The 25,111-nt window shown below is 47.7% G+C and overlaps 1 protein-coding gene across 6 annotated transcripts in view; it reads right to left on the bottom strand.

Annotated features, from left to right (window-relative positions):
- The window catches only part of NPHP4 (nephrocystin 4), a 285,849-nt gene that overhangs the window by 129,151 nt on the left and 131,587 nt on the right, over nucleotides 1–25,111 (bottom strand). For 5 of the 6 annotated variants that reach the window (XM_078873295.1, XM_078873294.1, XM_078873292.1 and 2 more), the window contains 2 exons: nucleotides 17,962–18,168; nucleotides 1,036–1,141 (listed from right to left, as the gene is read on the bottom strand). In XM_078873295.1, the coding sequence (XP_078729421.1) occupies nucleotides 1,036–1,141; nucleotides 17,962–18,168 (313 nt within the window). The remainder of the gene's footprint in view (nucleotides 1–1,035; nucleotides 1,142–17,961; nucleotides 18,169–25,111) is intronic. The other variant, XM_078873296.1, reaches the window with a different exon arrangement.

Here is a 25,111-nt window from a genome sequence, read left to right on the forward strand (position 1 = left end):
AGTAAGTAGTATTTATTGACTCTGTAGTTGTATCTACTGACTGTACAGTAGTATGTAGTGAGGCAGTAGTAGCTACTGACTGTTTCGTAGTAAATATAAATGTACAAGTTGGTGATCCTGTGGATATACGCTTGACTCACCAGAAAAGAAAAACTCGTCCGAGGTGCAAGCACCTAAATATCTCTCCCGGGACATTAAAATGAGCGCCAATTAGCGGCACACCAACAGTGGGATGTCCTATTAACACATTTACCTCCACCACCATGAAACTAAAAAGTGGAATTGTAACCCCAAGCTCAGAGCTCCCAATAGTTATAGCAGTGCCCTGTTGGTAATGGAAACGTTCTGACTTATCTTCTGCAGAATATCGATGGTCTCCCACGAGAATTGCGACTCTTTAAGTGGTCTCGATGAACATCGGGCATGCACACTCAACCCTCCGATTAGCGCGGTTTGCCATGTACGCTGCGAAAGAAGTTCAACATATGTACAACCCTAACAAAATGCCCTCTTAAGTCGAACATGAGCATGGAACACTCAGGATCTTATCGGTGTTTTGGCCTGACTCTCTGAAACCTTGGACACTCACTCAACCGAATTCAATAAAAAGGTGTCTTGGTCTGGCTTTCGTCCTATTTGAAAAATAAAAGTGAATCTCAAATCGTGGCTTGGCCAGTTTACCCATTTTATACCACGTTGCTTGATTGGTACCCCCTGTCAATCGTACTGCACCATGACTATTGCAGTGTCTGTTACGTAACTCAACTTTTTGTCTACGTTTGTGTTTTTTTTAATGTTAAACAAAGAGATTCTGGTCGAGTTGTCTCACCTTCATCAGCCCAGAAAACGAGGCTATTGCCAAAATGGAACGTGAATGGTTTAATAAATACAATTATGTAAAAACTGTGAATCTCAACACGGCCGTTGGGTCCTGGGATCACCCAGCTTCAGGTGGGCAGCGTGTCACGTTTGTTTGCAACGTTTGGTGTTGTTCCCCTCCACAGGGCCGCGTGTACCCCTCTGAAGGTCTCTCACCGTGCGGCGTGACGGTGGGCGGCCCGTGGCTCGCTCGCTGCGCCTGCAGCTGGCGAGCCTCCTCCTCCGTCCACCCGAATCGGAAGCGGATGGAGCCGCAACCTCCCTTGGCACACGCAGCATCGGAGTGGAAGCAGAAGCAGGTGGGCGGCGGGGGGGGGGGAATTGGGAGAAAGGGAGACAGCAGAGGTAGAACGGCGTTTATTAGAGAGGGCATCGACACGAACGCCCAAACTTTCCAGAGAAGAACGCAACGCGCGAGCGCTCTGTGAACCTCGCTTTTTGAAGTCTCCGAGACCCCTTTTCACCTCGCTCGCTTTCACCGCTCGCAGCTTCACGTCGTTAGGGACTCTGCTCTGCTGCGAAGAAACCTGTAGCGAACGGTAAAGTGGTGCCTGCCGTGCGGTTTAATGGCACCGCTGTGTCTCGCTGATGAGCCCAAAGCGGAAAAATCCAAATGTACAATAGCTTCTTCGAGCCGTGCGAAGGAGCTATTGTATATGAGCTGTGTGAAGAAGATTTTTTTTTTAAAAAGCGCACCTAAGATATCGGTCAGAAAAATTGACGGTGACGAATAGAATGGAACCAAGAATGACAGTTTGCTCATAGGCATGGGGGGATGTGTATGCGCTGGATTTGCACTGAGAGAGAGAAAGAGGAAGACATGGATCAGAGATATCATAGAGACTGCTAAGAAAATTGATTGGCATTTGGCGCAATACGTCACTCGAGGCGATGCTGGCCTCTGGTCGATACTAATGTAACCAGCCCGCCCCATCCCTCTTCTCCCATGTTCGTTATGAGGGGACAGGCCGGTTAATGAGTACAAAAACAACAATAATAATAGTAGTAGATGAGTTCGGAAGCGATGAGTGGATACTCTGCGTTGTGTTCTGCCCTCCTAAGAATCGGATGACTCCACCACCAAGTGACACCAGAAGATTACGTGACTGCAACTCTTTATTTCGAAGTGTTCTTCCGAGGAGCATTCGTGCATCTGTAATTATGACCAGATGCACAGCAATCAACCCCAATTCACACCATTTCACAGCGTTCACCCGAATCTGAACAGGTGCCCTGTACCCTGAATTGATTACTCAACTGGTGGGCGTGGCCAACTGTGCATTCACGTGACCCTATGGGCCCAATCCATGGTCATTAATACTTTCATTCACAATTATACTTTTGGTTCATTTACATTAAGCCCATACCAGCTACACTAACAACAGTGGCAGCCAGAGCAGAGTTGGAGCGATGAGGTCAGCCCATGTGATAAGCGTCAGATGAACTGCTGAATGCGTGGCGATGGTACAGGGTGGCTTTCATCCAGCAGTGGATATATCACGCCAGCTGCTGATGACATCTTTAGTGTGTGTACCCTCTCGGCAGTTGTAATGCACAGCTCCGCCTATAGCACCTGGCTCCGTCTCGTAATCTCCTGCTAACAATACCCCCCCCCCCCCAATCTCACAGCTCCGTCACACATCGCCTAACCGCGTCCCTTCACCTCCTGCCAAGGTGCGTTCACCAAATGCCAAACACAGGAACGTGCGTCTGCCCCGACGGCCTCCTGCCAGTGAGCCTTCGCTGCCATACAAGCACAGCACCTGCAAGCGCATACAGGCATTGCTGCTGTGCGTAAGTCCACGTATGCGTACAATCAATGCTTAGTCCATCCGCCTACCCGCTTGCCATACCTTTACTATCTAGGAGAAATTTAGATTTAAAGCTTTCGTGACTGCAGGGATTCATCTTCTTGGTTCTTTCGGTAAAGTCACGTACAGACCTGTTCTTCACCTGAGGACGGCTGCTTGCGTTGTGGCCGAAACGTCGTGAGAATAATTTTATGATGTTTTATTTTTGTTATTTTATTATTTCCCTTCTACGTGACTTTACCGAAAGAACCAAGAAGATATCTAGGAGAATTTGTTTAAGCAAGCAAATTCTCGACCGGGTTTTCGATCGTCTGGGTCTCATCAGTAGGCAGGCCTGTTAGATCAATGAGTCTGCACTATATGATTGAACAGACTCCGCACCTGAGTCTGTTCAGTGGTCATATATTTGCCTTTGCAACTCCTGAGAGGAAACTGGTCTTTGTAATTTAGCTGCAGTTGTAATGCCATCAGTCCCTTCAACTGAGTGCATGGGAATGGGGTGTTAGGCCAAGCTGTGCCGGGTGAGAGTGGACAATTAATATTCCAACTGCCCTTTTGGGATATCCATCTGTGCCATCTGTCCACTCGACCGTCAATAAATCCTTCAATCCACTTATCCACTGAGAATCCATACACACATTTATTCGGTTATCAATTCATTTAAGCGGTGATGCAATCTTCCCAACCACACACACTGCGTAACAAACCCCTCGATTCACTGACCCAACAAGAATCCATACGCCCGTTAATTGATATACATTTGTTTAGGTCACTGTTAGACTAAAACATAGAGCTTGCTTGGACCCGTGCCTACCTTTTTCTGACGCCGATTGCGCTCACATTACATTTGCACTGGTTTTTTTTATTCGAGCGCGCTTCGATTTTGACCGTCAAATATCCCGTTTGAAAACTGAGTTAACACCTCAGTTCTGATATAAACATGATAAGTGTACGCATACACCCAACTCGGTGTAGATGAGTGGACATTTAGTATAGAAGTTAATTAGCACACTTCAAGCAGAATGTGCTGAAATAAATGAAGTGGGTTGACAGGCAAAGTGAAGAAGGTGTAGCAAAAGAAGCCGATAGAAATGTTAACAATTATTTTATTTATCCAGGAAAGCCCCTCTGGCTGCATTTGCATGTGGTCGTAGCCAGAGAAAATCTACTTAATTCATGTAAATATTACGCATAAATTCTTACAGAATGGTCAGAAAACTACTCTGTGAACTGCAACCTGTGGGACCCTCTCATAGTGCTGATGGTTGGTGATCTAACGAAGAATGAGGTCTTCATTAAAGATCCGTCAACTCAAATCACTCCAAAACGAAGTTTCCCCATCTTAAAGAAAGGTACATCAGCTGTTTGTATTGGGCTGCTTGACATAAGTGGAAAGGTCCTTTCATAAGAGAAACATACTTTATCTTATGCCCTATTTTTGTAAAATTGTGCTATTGGCGTTGTATCACAAAACAAGAAATCCATTTGGAACTCTGGCAGATCAGTGATGGAGAGTCGCCCGCAGAAGAGGATACTGCAGAACCACTTCTAATGTTACTCAAGTGACCTCTTTTATCCACACTTTAGGGTGCACTTTCCCACAAGGCCATGCCATAAAACACGGCGGTTTGTTTCAGGCCACTAAAACCAATGTATTATATTCTCATTGCTGGATTTAGCTCAATCTAGTGAAAATCTAAAATTTTACGTTTTTTTGACCGCGCCGACACCGTCCACTCGCCACGCTTGAGAAGCCAGCCTAATCACGTGTGGGTTTCTGGATCTCGGCGGTGCTGGCTCAGTGGTCTGGCTCAAAAAGCCATCTCGAAATAATTCTGAAAATAATTCAGAATAAAAATATTGTAAAGTTACATTCAAAGCGTGCTCGGAAGACACCATTTCATCCACGTCGCGTAAAAACATACGGCAATGACATGATGTAAGTGCTTTAATAATAACGTGCCTCGTTCGTAACATTAATTACTTTAAGTCTCATTAACGAGGCTTCTAAATCTTGTCAGACTGCGTATTAACACCCCCAACGCCAATAATCTACAAGAAATGCACGGCTTATTTTTTTCTCTTACTGATTCATCTCTTTAAAATTCAGCCCTTAGTGTGGCGCAGCATGGAACCGAAACAGACAGAAGGGTTAATGCACAAAGGACTAAATCGCAAATGTCGGTAGGCCGTGCGAGACACGGGAGTGACGGAGATAGCTGGTTTTTTATATCCTTAATTTTTTTTCATATTCCTCCCCTCGCACCTTGGGCAAGTGAAGAATCGCGGCAGCAATTGGTGTTAGCAGAGGTCGGCGCGGCACGCCGTCTCGCACGTCGACTCCACCAGAGAGAGAGAGAGAAGCTGCAATAACCGCGACGTTACGGCTACTCCAGACAGAAGCTAAGCGTCTGATCTCCACCGCTGTGCATCGCGTGTCAAGGGGACCATTTGGCCCGGCAATATTCAGGCAGCCACAGGTGCCAAAGTTTGACTCCACTGGCACCCATTAGGAAGCAATAATGAGAAATGGATAAACACAAACCGCGGGTTTTGCGACGAGGAAATGGAACAGAGGGGCAAGCTGAAATTGAGATTGGTCGGAAAAGCCATGGTGACACTCGGACTGGGTGTGCCAAGAAGAGACACAAATCTGTATTGCATCTCAGCTGTGCTCTTACCTACTTTCACACACACCTATTGCAGTGACTGCCATTAGCATTGACTGAGGCCTTGTTTAAGCAACCTATTGCAATGAAGAAACTTGAATAAGGTCGATGCATTTTTCTGTCTTTCACCAACGATACATCTTTGCTGCAATCTTAAATATGGGATTAGCATTTAGTGACATGTGAAGAAAATGCAATGCTACATTAAAATAAGTGACATGTATACTATGCACTTTCTGGATTGTGTGCAATAACTCAATAGTCAAGGGTCTGAGTCCAAACATGAAGATATAATAACAACTTCGTCGATGAGCCGATAGGTTGTTTTTACTGGTCCCACGTTTTCCGGCGACATTTCTAGAAGTAGCCATCATCTGGACCAGTATTGACTTTCTGAGACTCACCAAGAAGCTCAAGCCTGTTAAACAAATTACACTTTTCTTAAAAGCCCGTATGTTTATGGATTAAAAGGGAACTCTATGATTTAAATGTATTTATTTACTTACTTATTGCGGTTAAACAGTGACGATTATTCCAAAATCACCCAGAATGCAGCCGATCTCATCAGATTCTCAGACTCTAATCAGGTTTCAACCTGGATAGTGCTTTGGCGGGTGACCACAATGTATAACACAAAAAACGGAAAACATATATATAATATATGATGTGTTGGGCAATAGTCCTTCTTCATAGCACATCGCCAGAGAGGCCAAAGAGACGCAGTGGGTAATAGGAGTTGCAGATTGCACTTTACACCGTGTGGTGGCCTAAAGGGAGCTACTTTTCAGAATGTTTCCTGATGAACGGATTCTAAATTGGCGCAAGAATAGTCGCCCATTAGCAGCAGCTACCGAGTAACAGACAAACCCTTCAATAATAATAATAGTAATTTAAAAAGTATGACGAAACAAACTCATGTGCATTCAAAGCAGAATTGTAAAAGGTTGCCTGCAAATTGCAGAATGCATAATCGGTTGTCACAGACCCGAGAGAGCCACGTTGTTAACGGCAGCAGTGGAAAGTGTGAAATAAATTATTGCACTCTTGTACCTTCTCTACATCCATGGCTAAACTGCCTGCCTTCGCAAACACGCACTCAGCGGTGTGATTATTCTACCGTACTCTACTCTTGCCGCATGCTGGCAGCACTTTGTTCAGGAGCTAAATAGCAATGTTTAGGTCTGGCAGCAGCGACGAGAGAGATTTCCAGTAGTTGTACTCCTCCTCCGTTGAACGAGTGCAGACAACAGTGGGTCAAACTGGTTTAACACGCATGCTTTAGCGACCAATATTATGAATAAAAGGAGGTTTATTTTGGGGGGGGGTTAGATCGTACAAAAACAAATGATGGCTGTCGCCTCATGAGGTTGGTTGTAATTACCGGGCGTAACGTCGTACTCGAATTGTAAATGCTGTAGGTTTGCTCCCCAACACACCAGTGTGCTGAATTAATAACGAATTGGCGATGTTGTGCTTACGTGACAAAACCTTGCTTGACTGGCTGCGTCGGGAGGTGGCGGGTTTAACGACACATTTATATTTACGTGATCTAACCCCCAAAAACCTCTATTATGGATAGAGGTTTAACTCATAATCAGCGTTTTTGGGTTTAGATCGCGTTATTTATAAATGTGCCGTAACCCTCCACCACCCGACACGGCCAATCAGTAAAAAAGTGTCACGTTGACAAAAGACAAATAGTTCACTGCTTTAGCCCACCGGTGTGTTGAAGCGTGAAACCACAACATTTATAACTAAATGATCCATCGTTTGGGTTGCATCGCCATAGTCGCCCTACCGTGGGCCGTGTCTTTTAATTTTCCATTTGTGAAGGAGACGTTGCGCATTGGCCGGCTTATGTCCCAATGCGGTCGATAGTTACACACCGATGAATCGAGAACGACGATCAAATCATCCCAAGCAATCCGCACGGCCCTCATGCAGCGGTGGGCTGACGAGACGGCTGCACGCGTACGACAGAGTCACGGGCGCTGTTATTTTCCAAATTCGATGTAAACTTCGATAGACACCGGTGAAAGGTGAATGGAGGACGCTTTAACAGACTGTGAAATTAGAGTGACCGGCGAGATCACTTCAAGTTTTTTGAGAGCTCCAACGAAAGCGAACGCAGATCGATCGTAGCCTTCGTGCCCTTGCGCTCGTTGCCCCCGAGCTCCGCTCCCCGTCGGGACCAGATGACACCGCTTGGTCCAGCCCGTTTGCGCCCCCCCTCCCCCCCCCGACAACACCTCCTCCATATCGCCGAACCGCACGACCCGCGCGCTTGTCGGGATTCTCAGCGAGCTCCGACGCGTTTATTAATTTCGCCGCGTGGTTTGGCAAAAAATGCGACCACGGTGCCCCCCCCCCCCCCCCCCAGGAAGAAAGTTTTCGTAATAACGCACGCACTCTCAACGACCCCGGGGAGACTCGGAACGCCGGGTTTCTTTCGCGCACTCGGTTTTTTTGGTTTCTTTCTACGGAGAAACGGCAGCTGGAATGGGATGCTTGTGTGGCACTACGCATCTTATATAATTTACTTTTAATTTCACATTTAATTATGTCTCAATTAGTCTATCGGCATGTCGCTTTCAGCGGGGTAAAGCGTGCGTACTCCCATCTCTTCGGGGATGATTATTGAGCGTGGAAGAGTAGGCCAAAAAGCCCTCAAGAGGGGTCTCTAGAGATACCTCGAGCAGAGGCGCTCCTGCCAGCGGTGACGCGAGTAAGCAATTGCAGGGCTGCACCTTTATCTTGTCGTATATCTCAATTGTGTAATACAGTAGAACCCTTAACGACGGTAATTGGTTACACGAAACCGGCTGTTAGGTGATTTGTTCCTTAAGCAATTATAGGAAATACACGTTAAAGGCTTAATTCGTTGCGATAATGTAGTGGGTTCAATTCAGGCGCACACTGGAACTTTGGGAGGCAACACTATTCATTATTAGACACAACGGGTAACTCTTAACATTACACATAGGGTGGTGACCACCGACCTATCCTCGCTAACACACACTATCACTCGCTAACACTGACACTCTGATACGACTGGCGTGGCCAAGCCAGGAGGGCTACTGGGTGGCCACGCTGACTTGAAGCTTGACTCTTCTTCTTCACGAGGCATCTTCATCCCGGACCCGAGCCGCCCCGCACCAGGTGCGGAGGCCCCTTATATCCGCCTCGGCGTGCCCGGGCCACGCCCACCTTCTGGAATCCTCGAGAAGGCTCAGCCCCTGGCAAAGGTCGCAACCGGGTACCCGATACCCGTACCCTACCCGATACCCGGCTACCCGTACCCGGCCGGGTACGGGTACGGGTAGCCGTTTGCGACCCTGGTGCGGCCGGGTACGGGTATGGGTAGGCCGTGAGTCAATGGTGAGTAGCCGTTTGTCACTCATTTCGGGTAGGGAACGGGTAGGGAACGGCTACCTGTACCCGGCCGGGTACGGGTACCCATTTGCGACCCTGGTGCGGCCGGGTACGGGTAAGGAATCAAAACCCGTTTGCGACCTCTGGCCCCTGGCCACGCCACCCCCCAAGGTCCCCCTGGGGTCCCCGGCCCCCACCTTTATCCGGTCACGTGTCCGGCCGGGTTCATACAGAGTGCCATCGCCTGACACAACCCCAGTGGCACTGACGACAGCCTCCCGGCTACCCGACCCGGCCGTGACGTCATTCCAATATGCCCGACGTAGTGACGTCATGTGTGTGTACAGGCTGACACAGTAGTGACGTCATGTGTGTACAGGCTGACACAGTAGTGATGTCATGTGTGTACAGGCTCACGCAGTAGTGACGCTACAAGTCACTGCAATAGTATTGAACGTTTCCCCCTTTTTCACCCAAAAAGATACCTCCTAATATTTAAACAATGGAAAGTAATACATAAACATACTAACATTATAAACATATAATATTAAAAAAACATGATTAATGGACGCATTAATTAACATTTACTGTACCTACAACAGCCCGTCATTAACAGGGGAATGGTCGGAAAGCGAACAACATTGGGCTCTATGGAGGCACTACACTACTATACACTACACTATACACTACACATTGGGCTCTATGGAGGCCTGTCGATAAGCGATTAGTCGTTAACAGGGGTGGTCGTTAAGAGGGGTTCTATTATACACTACTATACACGACATTATACATTACACTATACACTACACATTGAGTTCTATGGAGCCCCATCGTTAAGCGATTAGTCGTTAACAGGGGTGGTCGTTAAGAGGGGTTCTAATGTATGAGTTACATCATAAAACTAAAAACATGATTTAGGAACTTAGTCAATCAAGAGATCACCACGTTGCCGAACGAAATCACCCTGGATTTGCCTGAACTCATCAGATCTCTGAAGCCAAACAAGAGTTGAGCCTGGTCAGGTCTCAGTATGGGTGACCCCCAGGGCTCATCACGTGTTTTAGGCCTCAGGCTGCGAGGTGGTCAGGATTTTTCTCTGGGTTCTCTGGTTCCCTCCCACAATCCCATTACTCTTTGCTGAAATAGATCAATAATCCCAATGCAGGGGCTCTCCCTCTCTGAAAACGAGTCTTGAAACCGAACGGGGGCCTCTTTTTAGATCCACTGCTGAATGAAATACTCCACACTCACCATGCGACCATGGGAAATTGTCAATCATATCTAAATAATGCCGTTCGGTGTGGGTTGGGTAAACCAGGCGGGGGTGGGGGGATGGAAGGGGGGCACACAGATGCCACTCCAATCGCCACTGGCCAGCAATCAAACTCAGGCCACTGGGCTTATAGCACCGTGCGCTAACCGCTACATCGCCACTCTGGCCCTGCTAGCCAACTCTAGGTGGCACTATATCACGCTCTGTGTAGATTGGCTTCCCCATGATAATCATACGAAGATATATTCACAAAAAATACAACCCTCAAGAGCCTGCCTCGGCTGCATTGACTGAAAATCTAATAAATGTACATGATTTGTCCTCGTGTGGTCACCGGTGACTGGGACGAGACCACCGACTCTATACCGGTGAGAACATTGTCAAAACCTCTGGTGGCTGCTTTGAATTGAAGTCACGATCTCAGCAGTGCTGGCTCAGTGCATTGAGTAATTTATAGCTTTGAGTAATTTATTGCTTTATGAATCCTACATGATAAATGATGTTGTGCCTGCAGTAGGCAGTCTAACAAGTAGGTTTCCAAAGGCTACCAGCGCTGCAGAAGGTTGATTGCTGCTTCTCGTACGAGTGGGTTTCCTGCAAGCAGACCATTTCACATCCCAAACACACGTTAAAACCATTCCATCAACGGAACTATTTTATTTTACCAGCGTAAGGCCCACTGAGCGAAACAGCTGTTTTTCAGATGCGACCTGGTCACAAATGATAGCCAAACCAAGTGGCTCATCGTGTGGAAATTTATAGTAGCAGCCAAATACTCTAAACGTGTGTTTCTACACGTGGAGGCAAAACCCGGTGGAACCGGAGAAAAATCCACGTGGACCACAGGGAGAACACGCAAACTCCAAATGTACAGGTGTCAGCGTTGGGAGTGAACCAACAACATCCTGCATAGCAGGTGGAGTAGGTAACATCTCGCCACAGTGGTGCCCCTTAAACGGCATTCATCAGGACCATTCTAAAAAAATCAAGACACAGCAAAATTGATTTTTTTTCTTCCGATAAAGACTCCACTAATGCTATGACATAACTGGCTTAACAGGTCACCACAAGTAACCAAGGCAAACAGTTTGCCTTCATATCCACATCTCCAGTCTCTTACACCCAGCCCTGCTCATTTCCATCATTCAGAAATTTGACGTCCATGTTCGTCTTATAGCGCAGTTTCATTTACCGCTCCCTACTCTTAATGTCATATTTGCTCCCTCCTTCCACCGCCCCTCCTCCCTCGTCTATATAATCCCCTGTTACCAGCAGCTCTTTAACCTATTTCAGAAACTGATTTTTGCTGTCGTTGTCCCACCTGATGATGGACGCTTGTGTGTTGTCCGAAACGTCGTGATTTAATTTATTCTCTTTTCTTTACCTACGTGACTGTACCGAAAGAACCAAAGAGTATGGATCCTTGCAGTCACGAAAACTTCAAATCTAGAATAACCAATTGCCTCTCAAGTTCATCAAGAGAACACATTACATAGCCGGGGCCTTAGCGGTCGTGGGAAGTTAGAACTGAGCTCATTTACCACAGCAGTGCATACACCAGCTCAAATCTCACCTTATGCAGCTCACACTCTCGATTGGTGACACAGGGCACGAATTTTGACAGTGGCCTCCACTCTATTAATGCTATCGTAGCGCAAGCCTCGTCACGCCTGCTCGATCCAACTGTAGCTCTCTCCCGCTCCCTTCCGTTTGAATTCCCACACTTGAGATGGCATGTGTGAGTCCGCGGTTCCAGGCGTGATGGCTCGAAAGGTGGATTGGTGGGGCTAATGTCTTTCTCAGGTCAAGTATCTGGGTGCAAAGCACAAACCCCCCGGGACCATTCTCAACTCCGAGACAAGCGGAGAAAGTATGAAAAAAGAAAACCCGAATTCCTCCTTTAAGGCGACAGGGCGGATTAAGAGGTCAATACTTGTGTCACAGTACTGAGCAGGCACCACCAAACATCCTGGGTTCATAGCAGGGGTTAAATAATATAATGATAATTATAATATTATTATTATTTATCGATACTTCATCACTCACTACAAAGATGCACATTGGTCAGTGAAAAATTGCGGACTGTATGCTTCTGTTAGTCAGTTTGGAATATATACAAAATCATGAATAGAAACACATATAAAAAATACAAATCACATTTAATAATGATGATCATGAATAACTTAATTATGAACATTATTACGTGGTCGAAATGAAGCGAGCTGACACTCCGAGCCATTATTGACTGCCCAAAGGTCAATGGCAGATCCCAGCGGTGCAAAATAAACAAATTTAAATTTTGATTTAAAGCTTCCGTTACTGCAGGGATTCATATTCTTGGTTCTTTCGGTAAAGTCACGTAGAAGGGGAAAAAAATGTTTTCTATTTGTATTATTTTATTATTTCCCTTCTATGTGACTTTACTGAAAGAACCAAGAATATGAACAAATTTAGTTCTATTACTTTCCACAAAACATTCTTTACAGGGTATGAAGGGGTGCAACCACCCGGCGTTGGATAAGGGGCATCGTTACGTAACTCCGAGCTAGTCACGTGGCATCATATTCTGTGGGCCTACTGGCTGTCAGCGTGCGATTCTTTGATCACTGCGAGGGTTTGGAAACGATACTTCTTAGTCTCATGGCACGACAATGACAGGAGGATTGAAATGTAATCGGGAGTATAAAAATATATAGAAAAATTTAAGCTATGATCTCGATGCAAAAAAAGATGTCTTAAAGACGATGCATCTTGGGTGTTATGTGTATGGGACTGGAAGCAAAGCCCAAACCGATGCTCAGTGGGTGAGCCAAAATTGGGCAAACGTCGAACTAAGAGTGTCCATGTGTAGTCTACGATTTGAATTGTAATGGCTCGCAAGGACAGCACATGGACCATTTACATTCCTAATTATTTGACGCGCCGGAGGGAGCGCACGCCCTCGTTTGCACCAAAAAAAAAAGAACCCCCCACCCCCTGACCGTGAATAATTATTATTATTATATTATTCATAGTCTTCATCTACAAAGGCCACCACTAAGTACAAAGGGCCATTAGAAATTAGACGGAGCCATCTCTTCCCTTCCGCCTTGACTCGGCGACATCGCAGCGGCTTGCGAGAATGCGCCAGAGCTTAGCGTGCAGCTCCCTTGTTAAAAGTGGAGACCGTGCAGATCACTAAAAATAGCTTCCCCCGGCCCAGACCCCGCTGCCGCCTTTGCATGGCAAGACTGCCGTGGTGAATCTAGGTCGAACACACACTCGCCCGGTTTGCGTGAACAAGGAGTCTGGTTCTAAGTGGTCATGGGCTTGCGGCACGAGGAATACCTTTAGTGGGGTGCCGCATTGTGATGTTTGGTCAATTTGCGCAGTATTAATTCAATAGCAAAACAAGTGGTGCAATTTAGTTGCACTCTGCTCGTGTGCGATGAACTCAATGTGGGTCGAGTCGGAGGCTGAATGATGGACAGGTGAAAGGGATGAGGGCGTTAGGAATTGAGTCACAAGGGGACAGTGGAGCCAATTTAGACAATTGGTTAAGACGGCGAGGTCAGTCAGGACAGCAGTCAGCATGGCGGGGTCAGTCAGCACGGCGGGGTCAGTCAGCACGACGGGGTCAGTGAGCACGGCGGGGTCAGTGAGCACGGCGGGGTCAGTCAGCACAGCGGGGTCAGTGAGCACGGCGGAGTCAGTCAGCACGCCGGGGTCAGTGAGCACGGCGGGGTCAGTGAGCACGGAGGGGTCAGTCAGCACGGCGGGGTCAGTCAGCATGGAGGGGTCAGTGAGCACGGCGGGGTCAGTCAGGATGGCGGGGTCAGTCAGCACGGCGGGGTCAGTGAGCACGGCGGGGTCAGTGAGCACGGCGGGGTCAGTCAGCACGGCGGGGTCAGTCAGGTCGGTGGGGTCAGTCAGCACGACGGGGTCAGTCAGCACGGCGGGGTCAGTGAGCACGGAGGGGTCAGTCAGCATGACGGGGTCAGTCAGGTCGGCGGGGTCAGTCAGCATGACGGGGTCAGTCAGCACGGCGGGGTCAGTGAGCACGGCGGGGTCAGTGAGCACGGCGGGGTCAGTCAGGATGGCGGGGTCAGTCAGGATGGCGGGGTCAGTGAGCACGGCGGGGTCAGTCAGCACGGCGGGGTCAGTCAGGATGGCGGGGTCAGTGAGCACGGCGGGGTCAGTCAGCACGGCGGGGTCAGTGAGCACGGCGGGGTCAGTGAGCACGGCGGGGTCAGTCAGGATGGCGGGGTCAGTCAGGATGGCGGGGTCAGTGAGCACGGCGGGGTCAGTCAGCACGGTGGGGTCAGTCAGGATGGCGGGGTCAGTGAGCACGGCGGGGTCAGTCAGCACGGCGGGGTCAGTGAGCACGGCGAGGTCAGTCAGCACGGCGGGGTCAGTCAGCACGGCGGGGTCAGTCAACACGGCGGGGTCAGTCAGGATGGCGGGGTCAGTGAGCACGGCGGGGTCAGTCAGCACGGCGGGGTCAGTGAGCACGGCGGGGTCAGTCAGCACGGCGGGGTCAGTCAGCACGGCGGGGTCAGTCAGCACGGCGGGGTCAGTCAGGATGGCGGGGTCAGTGAGCACGGCGGGGTCAGTCAGCACGGCGGGATCAGTCAGGACGGCGGGGTCAGTGAGCACGGCGGGGTCAGTCAGCACGGCGGGGTCAGTCAGCACGGCGGGGTCAGTCAGCACGGCGGGGTTAGCCAGGTCGGCGGGGTCAGTGAGCACGGCGGGGTCAGTCAGCACGGCGGGGTCAGTCAGCACGGCGGGGTCAGTCAGCACGGAGGGGTCAGTGAGCACGGCCGGGTCAGTCAGCACGGAGGGGTCAGTGAGCACGGCCGGGTCAGTGAGCACGGAGGGGTCAGTCAGCACGGAGGGGTCAGTCAGCACGGCGGGGTGAGTTGAGGCAGTGAAGGCAAGTGGAAGGAGGGAGGGAGGATGAGGAAGCAAAATGCACGGAGCAGTGAGCAAATAGTGTTATACACGCATGAGGACGTATGCACAAGTTACTAATGGAATTATATTGTTTGCAACATATCGTGACAGTTTTTGGATATTTTAAATATTTTATATTTGTTTTACTGACACGCACATATCATTAACAAATATTACAGTTAGCAGTTCGAATCCAGCCGTTACATATGAACGTGACTGGGTGTCTCAAATCGTTTGTGGGCGACTCTTGACTTTCACATCCGGCATGCCCTCATGGTGGGGCGACTCAAAAGAGGTTGAATTCAACCCACAGTTGACCTCGCGCAAGCAAAGTCCACCAGAAAACAACGGTGCGGAAGTCCTCATTGGTTCACGTCAGTAAAGCGACACGTTCCGATGAGAAACACTGCCCCCGAGTGTTGTATTTATTGCTCGCAATCGGCTGAGACAGCACATGACAATTTCGTCCTAATTGGATGTTTATGCATGTACGTAGCAGTAAAGCAGAGCACGAAGAGAAAATCCAATGTCAGCAGCCTACTTGCTGTGCACCACATTCCATCTTGATGATCACCGCTCTGCCGCCCCTCCGCCCTCATCTCCCTTCGTCGGGCCACGTGTCTTATTTGCATAACTTCGTTTCGTACAATCCACCAATCACGTCGGACGTAAGTACTATGGATAACGGACGCTGACGTGGTCGACTGCAGATCGGCAAGAAAAGGTTTAACCCACGCCATCTCTTGTCCCCCGACGGCGATACACAGGCTCCGTTTTCCGCCCTCCAACAGATTTACATTTCACCGATGTCACTATCAGTTCGGAAAGTGCACGGCAGTAATGGAGAGACTTTTTTTTTATTTCAGCAGATGAAGGAAGTTCCCTGTGTGAAAAATAAGAGGCTATCCACGGAGGTCAGCGCGGCCGTTAGAGCTTGTGTTACAGCAAAAAAAAAAACAGGCCTGGAGCGATTTTGGTGAGAAAAAATAGTTTTGGCAAAAAAAAAAGTGGTTTTGTGGAAAGCTATTACTCTGCGCAAAATGGAATACGTTAAGGCGGCCGCTGTTTGATAGACAACTTTATGAACCGGGTCAAAAACTATCTAAATTTTTCACAAAATCACCAAAAAGGTTAGAGGCGATGTCGGTTGTAAAATGATGGGGTTATTTTACGACAAGTGTATATATATCCACATTCGCCCTCCTTTTTTGTTGCTAAAACAAAGCCTATTTAGCAAGCGTTCAAAACTGCCAGAATAATAGTAAAAATACTCAACTTAAAAATTATTAAATTGTGAAATAATTAACAATACCAGCTGTGCTTTTATGTAGCGATCAAGCAGGGTAGTGCAGGGCTCTGGAAAAGGAAGTTTTCAAGTTCAAACCTCGGTGGTAATCCAATCAACCCTCCATGATGCCTCTGGGTGCATACAATTAATACCACATTGAGAGATGCCAACAACTAATGCCTTATGAAGTGACTTGGCCTCACCATAACAATGTGGACTTTCCACCCGATGCCCCATGGCTGTAAACACAAGATACAGAGGGTGTAGACTGACAAATGGCTGGTGCATTATATTTCTTACGGGCTCGGTGAGCGCTGGGTCATAGCGCTCAGTGGCACCACGCGTGGCGTGCAGTGCCGACTCCTACAGGAGGGAGTGTGAGAGTGTCAGCCATGTGATGAGGTTACCCGAGGCCATGTCACTCTGGTTGACCCTAGAAGGCACGTGACCAGTAAGATCTACACAGGGGCCCCAGGTGGAGGCTAGGGGGTGGTCACAGGGTGAGATCCTAAGGGAAGGATCGAGAAACGACGAGAGGTTTTTCGAAGGTGGTCGTGGCCAAGGGCGGGGCCAGCCACGACCCGGGAGCATACAAACCGGGTCTCCACAGGGACTGGGGTTCCAGCGTTGCTGTTGTCATCTGAAGATCTACGATCTACGTCCAAGAGAAGAAGTCACCAACACGTGGACAAGGACCCAAGCCAGGGTCCTGTCCGTTGTAGCTACTCCCAGTAGCTAGCGTAGTTAGCCAGGTGGTCCACCACCTTAGGTTATCTGGTAAAGGGGCAGTAACCCCTATGTGTTAATGTGTTGGTGTAAATAAATATGTGTTGCCTCCAAAGAGTACGTCTGCGACTCAGTTGAATCCACCACTGCTGCGGTGTAACGGTTAGCACACTGGACTATCTAGAGGTCGTAGGTTTGTTCTCCTGGCACGGTAACAGAAACATCGATCCAAGTCTCTGAAATCCTCCTGCCTCTGTCCGCCCAACAATATAAATGGGTTCACCACAACTGATTGGCAGGTTGCGTGTGTTGGGGTACAGTGTGGGTACCCCGACCCCTTCAAGAAGTCTGGCTAATCTGGAAGAGTAGGCCAATTACCCTCTACTGGAGGGGCTCCTTCTAGTTGAGGCCCTTCTGCTCGGAGTGGCATAAGCAAGCAAATTGCAAGGCTGTACCTTGACCTGTACCCTTACCCACCTACCTACTGAGCTCAAACAAAGGTTGGACAAAGGCAAGGTGAGGCCAGTTCGACAAACAGTGTCAGGCAGTCACACAGGCTCGCTGCTGGCTGGATGAGCCACATCACACAAATATAATCTCTGTGTGATCCACCTGCCTGGCTTCCTAGTCACTGGACCACGGCCATGCATCACAGCCGCCACCGCCACTGCCACCACGACCACCAAAGACAAAAATCCCCCCGTGTAGCCTTAACAGACTGTTGGGGCAAGTGCTGTTAGCGAGCACCTACGAAGGCCGGCACGGCACACGAGGGGCTGGGTGGCCAACACCACGCCCGGCCGCCTTTGTCCCCCTAATGGTGATGTTTACACACCGTACCAGGTACTCATTTAGGGGCTGAGTCGACCTAGGGCAGGCCAAGGACCGGTTCAAATAATCGTCACCGGTGTTAACCGTGATGCGGGAATCAAACCCCAGGTCGCTGGGTTTCGTAGCGCAGCGCGCTAGCCGCTGCACTACCACCACCACCACTGCCGCCGACGGGCTCACCTCCGCCGAGTCCGCGTACACCAGCACGTGCGCCGGGTTGTCTCGCGGTCCCCCGAGCAGTGCCACCGTGACGTCGCGCCCGCGGCCGAACGTGGGATCGGAACGCCCCCCGCTGGGGTCCACGGCCTCGGCGGAGGGTTCCCACGCCGACCAGCGCACGGTGCGCATGAAGACGGACGAACGCACCGACGCGGTCGACGACGTCGTCTGGGGACGGAGACAAAACACGTGGGGAGGGGAGGGGGGGGTTATTTCACCATACTTCACCATGCGCACTTCAGTTGGCGGTTGACGTTCAAAGTGGACTGCGACCCTCAAAGGAATGGCGCCGCCCCCCTTGGTCGGTGCCCCCCACTCCATCCTCCCCCCCCGCGTGATCCGTGGATCAAACAAATTACTCGAGAGCTGCCGGTGTATGGCAGCAAGAGCAGTTTATGTGAATGCTGTCACAAAGAGGTCACACCGTTTTTGGCGCAACGGTCCTTCGCCGACTGTGCGTGATCCATGAATCACCATGCCGGTCAGTGGGGATTTAGGAAGGCGCGGGGGAGCGCAGGCATGGGAGCACGATGCAGTACAACAATGGATGTTGCTACGCCGCCCTCTGCCGCCCACAGCGGAGCTCTGGCGGCGCAGGCTGCGACAAGCGTTCTGCGCATGTTCGCCCGACATGGTTAGGTCTCGGAGGCCGAACAGATTTAAACCCGGCTAGTAGTGCTTGGAGGACTAAAACATAAACATAAGTCGCACTGTTTGTCAAGGGGGTGGCGAGGCTAGGATTCTTAAAACGGTGAACCGAGACGGGAGCTTTCCGATTACATTCTAAGTGCCATAGGTTTATAACCCTTATCGGCATCCAGCAAAAGGCTGCGTAATGGAAGGGCTGCCTTTGGCCACAAAGGCATGGTCAGTTTTAAGAGCATTTAACAAAATGCCACGGGTGTTTGGTCATGGCTGTTATGCATCTGTAGACTTCATTATTTAAAACTTTGATTGTACTCCGCCCGGGAAATGTTATAGTCTCGTCCACACCCACTCACGCAACCCAATTAAGACATTACCTCTCACTTCTCACCGTGACCAAAGTTTGCTCCAACATTAAGACCTTACCTTGGCCCGCAGTGAAACCATTTAAGCCCCCGTGACTTTCACTTAAGGCACAAATTGCAACAACAAAAAAATCCACACCACACAGTGACCATGCGCACACACACACACGACAATGCATTTTTTGTTGAAATGGAAATGTTAAACTCTTCAAATTAAATTTCAGGAAGCGCGCGTCCAATCACGCCACGTCCGCACATGGTTAAGAAGGGGCAGATGAATGGAAGATTTGCACTTCCGTAAGTACACAGATATTAAAGTCTTTGCAACTGCTCGTAGTATCTCTTTGATCGACAGTGCTGGCATCAAGGACACAGCCACGCATTTCGGATTCCGAGGACAGCTACGCATGATGAATAATAACAATGATTTACAGCTCCCCACCCTCCCCTCCCCATATAAGCTTTCTTGTTCTCTGTCTTGCGGTCCCCACGTGGGTAGAGCAGAGAGCCCGATTCTCCCCCTTCATTAAGCCCTGGCGCAGAGTTTCTGTTCACCCCCTGTACTGCGATCGGTGCTTTGTACTGGGCTTGCCTTGCAATGAAAATACTATAAAAATAATTGACAGCCCTTTGTCCACTGCTGATTGAAGTCTTCCCCACGTGTCTCCACCACGAGGGTTGTTTGACCATACTTCACACCGAATTGGTGCACAGTGGTTCGCACGCCACGCTATGCACCCGGCAATCTAAATCCATCAAGGAAGGCCTTCTTCGAATAACAGTGGATTGACAAGCTGGTGCAGGTTCACATGTATATATATGAAATCAATGTACAGCCTCTTTGTCAATCCCCTGCTGAATGAGTGCCTCCCTACGACACGTCAGTCAGGGTTTGTTACTTGACCATACTTCACCACGCTGCTCGGAGCAGGTTGGCAAAAGGGGGGCCCAGGAGCGATTCAGACATCAACTCGCCACTGACCGAACTCGGAATCACACTCAGGACATCAGGCTCATGGCACCTACGCTCCCCCCCTCCCATCAAGCCTATGTAAATCATCCTAAAAATAAGTGCGAAAAAAACATTTCTACGAATATATTAACAAAACACAATATAAAACCTGAAGTCACCGAAGAGACTAAGGGCACACGTGATCACTCTGTGGCCTTACCTTCAACGGCTGACGTCATCAAACAAACGCCGCGATTTAAATCGCACTCAAAAAGCACAGCACCACGAGCAACGGGCAGTCGTGGTGGCTGGCCAGTGACCACAAGAAAAACCAAAAATCCTTGAGCTGATGATCCACCTACCCCCAATCAACCCAAAATGCTGCGGACCTTGTGCCAGACCACTGAAATATATTTGAGTCGTACAGTGGAGAAGTGGAAAGCACTTACTGGACAGCCGGCCGTTCAATAATCTGCAACTTAACAGAATCCATATTTGATTACAAACCTGTCCATGTGCAAAGCAGGACTGTGCGCGATTGCACTATGAATCCCATCCAACTGAGATGCAAAGTTTTATTAATGACATTATTATTGATTTGTAAAATCAATTCAGGGCGATCCTTCTTTCAGGGTAAATTTTTTTTTTTAGTATGGAAATCAAACTGGGAATAAAATTATTCGTGTTCAATCGATGCGGTGTAATGTTGCACGAGGTTCCATTAAAACTTATTTCACAACGACGAATATCAATCACCAACCCCCACACCCCCTTTAAAAACCTCACTTATTCACTCATCGTATATTTGTAATCTGATCACATGAGATTTCTTCGTTTTATGTTGTTCTTGTCCAAATATATTCATATGAAACGCTATATATTATAGCTTAAAGCTTTCGTGACTGCAGGAATTCATATTATTTGGGTGTTTCGGTAAAGTCATGTAGATAGGTTCAAAATGTATAAAAATAAACAAAAAACCACGACGTTTCGATCGCAACACAAGCGACCTTTCTTCCACCTGATGATGGTTGCTTGTGTTGTGATCGAAACGTCGTGGTTTTTTGTTTATTTTGTTAAACCTATTTACGTGACTTTACCGAAAGACCCAAAGAATACAAAATATTACGTCTTTAATAAGCATGCAATAGTTAAGTAGCCATTGCAATTCAATGAGCATGGTTGTAAATTTGTGTAGCATTGTTGGTGGCTGGGGGAGTCATGTGAACCCATCGCATGTAAACAATATATAAACACCTCGCACACATTCGGAACAGTGTGGGTTGGTGAAAAGAGTGGGCAAAAGTGCAGCACTGATGCCAATATCTCTAACCATTGAAGTTAGCCTTGTCCGGGACTTGGTTTGTCACGTTCCAAGCATGGTGCATTAACTAGTACACCACTGTTTGCCCTCTGACATTAATTTTATTCATCAAGTAGAGCAACACCGAGTCGTATGACTTTTCAGCAGGGTCCTGCATTGGGGTTTAATTTAATTTTAAGATGTTTTCTGCCAATCAATTGAGCGTTTATATACGGAGAAAACACACTCAAGCCGGCACCGATAATTATCCGAGCTCTGCAGTCCTCCATATATTAATGTTTTCATCCAATAAATTATTGTATTTACATATGGGAGGAAACCAGAGCGCCCGGAGAAAACCCACACATGCGAGGGGGCAACACTCGATCCCCGTAGAGCTGGAAACAGATGGCGAGTAGTCTACTCGCTGTGCTGACTTCTCCTGGCGAGTCAGGCTATGGCACCTCCTCCATGCTGATGAGAAGGGAGTTTCACAACATTTGCATGATCCACCTTATCCTTGCTCTTCTGTAGTGCTGAATTACATGCCACGTGTGACATCATCGCCCACTTGTGAATTTATTTAAATGCCACCGCAACTATGCCTACGATCAACAAATGATTTCTAATTCATAATTAGTCTGAGGAAGTTCCATTTTCCAAAACACTAGCTTGCTTATTTGTTCAGCTGCAATGCAGTGGTGACGTCAATGAAGGTGACATTTTTTGAGCCTGTGCTGCTAAACAACTGCAGTAACAGTACCTTAAAATGTCATTGAAGCCATAAGAATGCAATTACACATCACACCGAGATGCAATGGTAGCCGGCTGTGAGGGTGTTGCAGACACACAGGAATAAAGCAATGAGTCTCGCAAAAGGCGTTGCCTTTTTTGTTTAAGAACATTTCTCTCTGGCTGGAACAGCGAGGCGTTTAGTTTCGCAGATGACGGGGGCATTTCAATAGTGGTGGAATAAGCCGGTGACCTCCGATGGTTCTGCGAGACAGCCCGGCTCACACAACCGCCCACCACTCGACTGAACTGCGTGTGTGTGGGGCTACTTGAGAAATAATTACAGGCCAGCTTGTCACTCTCACGGGGTGTGTTGTAACAAAGCCTCTATGCACTTATATTCTTGGTTCTTTCGGTAAAGTCACGTAGAAGGGAAATAATAAAATAATAAAAATATAAAACAATTAAATTCTCACGACGTTTCGACTGCAACACAAGCAATCATCATCAGGTGTGAAATCCACAGCAAGAAAATTTGAAAAAAAAAGTGGCATTTTTTTCTTAACAGATGGCGAGTAGATTACTGTACTGTGGATTTCACACCTGATGATGATTGCTTGTGTTGCAGTCGAAACGTCGTGAGAATTGTATTGTTTTATATTTTTATTATTTTATTATTTCCCTTCTACGTGACTTTACAGAAAGAACCAAGGATATGAATCCCTGCAGTCACGAAAGCTTTACATCTCTATGCACTTGCTATTTAGTATTATTGCTACTACTATTGCACTTGTTAACCCAGGAAGGGCTCACTGGAGTCTCAAGATGTTTCTCCTGGCGGATCCTGCCAAGTTGAGCAGGAGGTCTATGTCACTATGCGTAATCCCAATAGAGTAATTTTCAGGTACATATTTCAGCATTGGGATGTTTGGCTGACACCAGTGACATTTTAATGCATAGGTTTTCACGACCAATATTATCCCAAAAATGTTTTTTGGTTATATTGCGTAAATATAAATGTGTCGTTAAACCCGCCACCACCCGACATGGTCAATTAGTATGGTTTGTCACGTAAAACAAAACATGCCGTGTTGGAGAACTGTAAATGTTGCGGGTTTACTCTCCAACACACCGGTGTGCTGAACAAACCTTACTAATTGGCTGTATCGGATGGTGGCGGGTTTAACGACACATTTATATTTACGCGATCCAAGCCATAAAAAAATCCCCTCGACTATGGACCGGGGTGGTTTGTGCTATTAAAGGAAACCGGCTAACTTGGAGGAGGAAACCCATGGTAGAACAGAACAGGGGGAGAGAAAATTCAAACTCCACACAGGAGAAGGGTGCCCGAGTCTGGACTCGAACCCAGGTCCCCTCGTCGACGCCAGTCGGGCTCGCACATTGTGGATGACGTGCGGCGTTAAGGCTGCCCCGAGTGTTTGCACACACCTCCATTTAGCACGGTTGGCTGCGTACGGTGCAAACGAAGTTCAACGTACAAAAGACGAAGATCCGCCGTACAGCTTGAGCAGACCGTTGGGGCAAATGCTGTTAGCGAGTAGCACTTATGGAAGAGCCGGCCACGTCACACGAGGGGGTGGGTGGCCAACACCACCTCCGGCCACCTTTGCCTCCCCAGTGGCGATGTTTAGGGGCCGTCCATAAATGATGTCACGCGATTTTGGACGATTTTTGACCCCCTCGTCACACGGCGTCACATAAAGTCAGACCCCCCCCCCCTAAAATATGACGTCACAAAGCTCTGCCCCCCCCCCAAAAAATATTTCGATTTTTAAAGTAAAACATGCTTTAAATCGCTTTGAATGATTGTCATTGTAGTGCGTATTTAATGTGCCGCTGTACTATGATGTTGTAGGAGAAAACACGTATTAAAAAGGAGGCGTTGGAAAGCTTTAATTTAGCATAAAATTCACTTGAAAATATTCAACGTCTAACTAAAACTGCAGATGTTCAGAATATTATATTGAAATTATCTTATAATTATAAAATATTAAAAGTCATTATAACTATAAAAAAATACTTGAAACTTTGTAGGAGAACGAAGCAAAATAGAGAGTCCAATTATAACAATCATATATTTATTCCACAGAATGAAAAGCCCTGGTAGAATCATTAGAATCAAATTGTTTAATAACAATCATTAAAAAATTTTGCTAAAAGTATGCTTCTCCATTCTCCCATGGAGAAGCAAAATGCTCCTTCATAGAATAAATAAGAGGTGACCTTAGTAAATTAAAAAAATCAAATAGTTACTAATGGAAATTAATCAAAATTAGTGTTGTTATAATAATTCTATATTTATTTAAAGTTGCGCATTTTTATGTGACGTGACATTTCTCAACCCCCCCCCCCCCTCGTAACACATCGTCACAAATGTCTGACCCCCTCCCCCCCTAGGTTCGTGACGTCATTTATGGACGGCCCCTTACACACCGCACCAGATACAGATTGGAGGCTGAGTCGACCTAGGGGTGGCACCAGGACCGGTTCAGATAATCGTCACTGGGTGTTGGCCATGAGAGGAAATCGAACTCAGGTCGACGAGTATGTATATGTATGTTTACATATATATATCTCCATATACATACGTGTCATGATCATTAGTGATAGGGAACGCAGGCGAATCACACTTCATCGCAATGATGCAACACTATTATCTATTCATATTGGAGGCATGGCCCTTTACCAGGTACTGAGATTAAAGGAAGATGTAAGCCGAAAATCAAAGTGCTCTTATCTTGCAGATACACATCTAGGCTGTGTCCCGTGGGCTGTGCAACACGAGCTTGAATCTATGTTAATGACAATACAACCACGTAATGTCATAGTTAGGAGTGTGCTCTTATTGAAATTATTACTGAAGGAATCACCCACACTTGCACTCTGTGAAGTGATGTCACAGACATGCTCCCGATAGCAACAGTGTCAGACAGCTCAGGACATGCAGCCAAAGTCGGTATTTTTGGTTGTTTTTACCATTTAGGTACTGCACATGACAAACAACACCTTGTGTTGCACCAAAGACATTTCCTATGTTGAGCTAAACATTGCAATATCGGTAGTCGCATGGATAGAATCTCAGAATCACGA

The sequence above is a fragment of the Lampetra fluviatilis genome, chromosome 36 (genome assembly GCF_964198595.1).
Source record: "Lampetra fluviatilis chromosome 36, kcLamFluv1.1, whole genome shotgun sequence".
In the NCBI taxonomy this organism is placed as follows: domain Eukaryota; kingdom Metazoa; phylum Chordata; class Hyperoartia; order Petromyzontiformes; family Petromyzontidae; genus Lampetra; species Lampetra fluviatilis.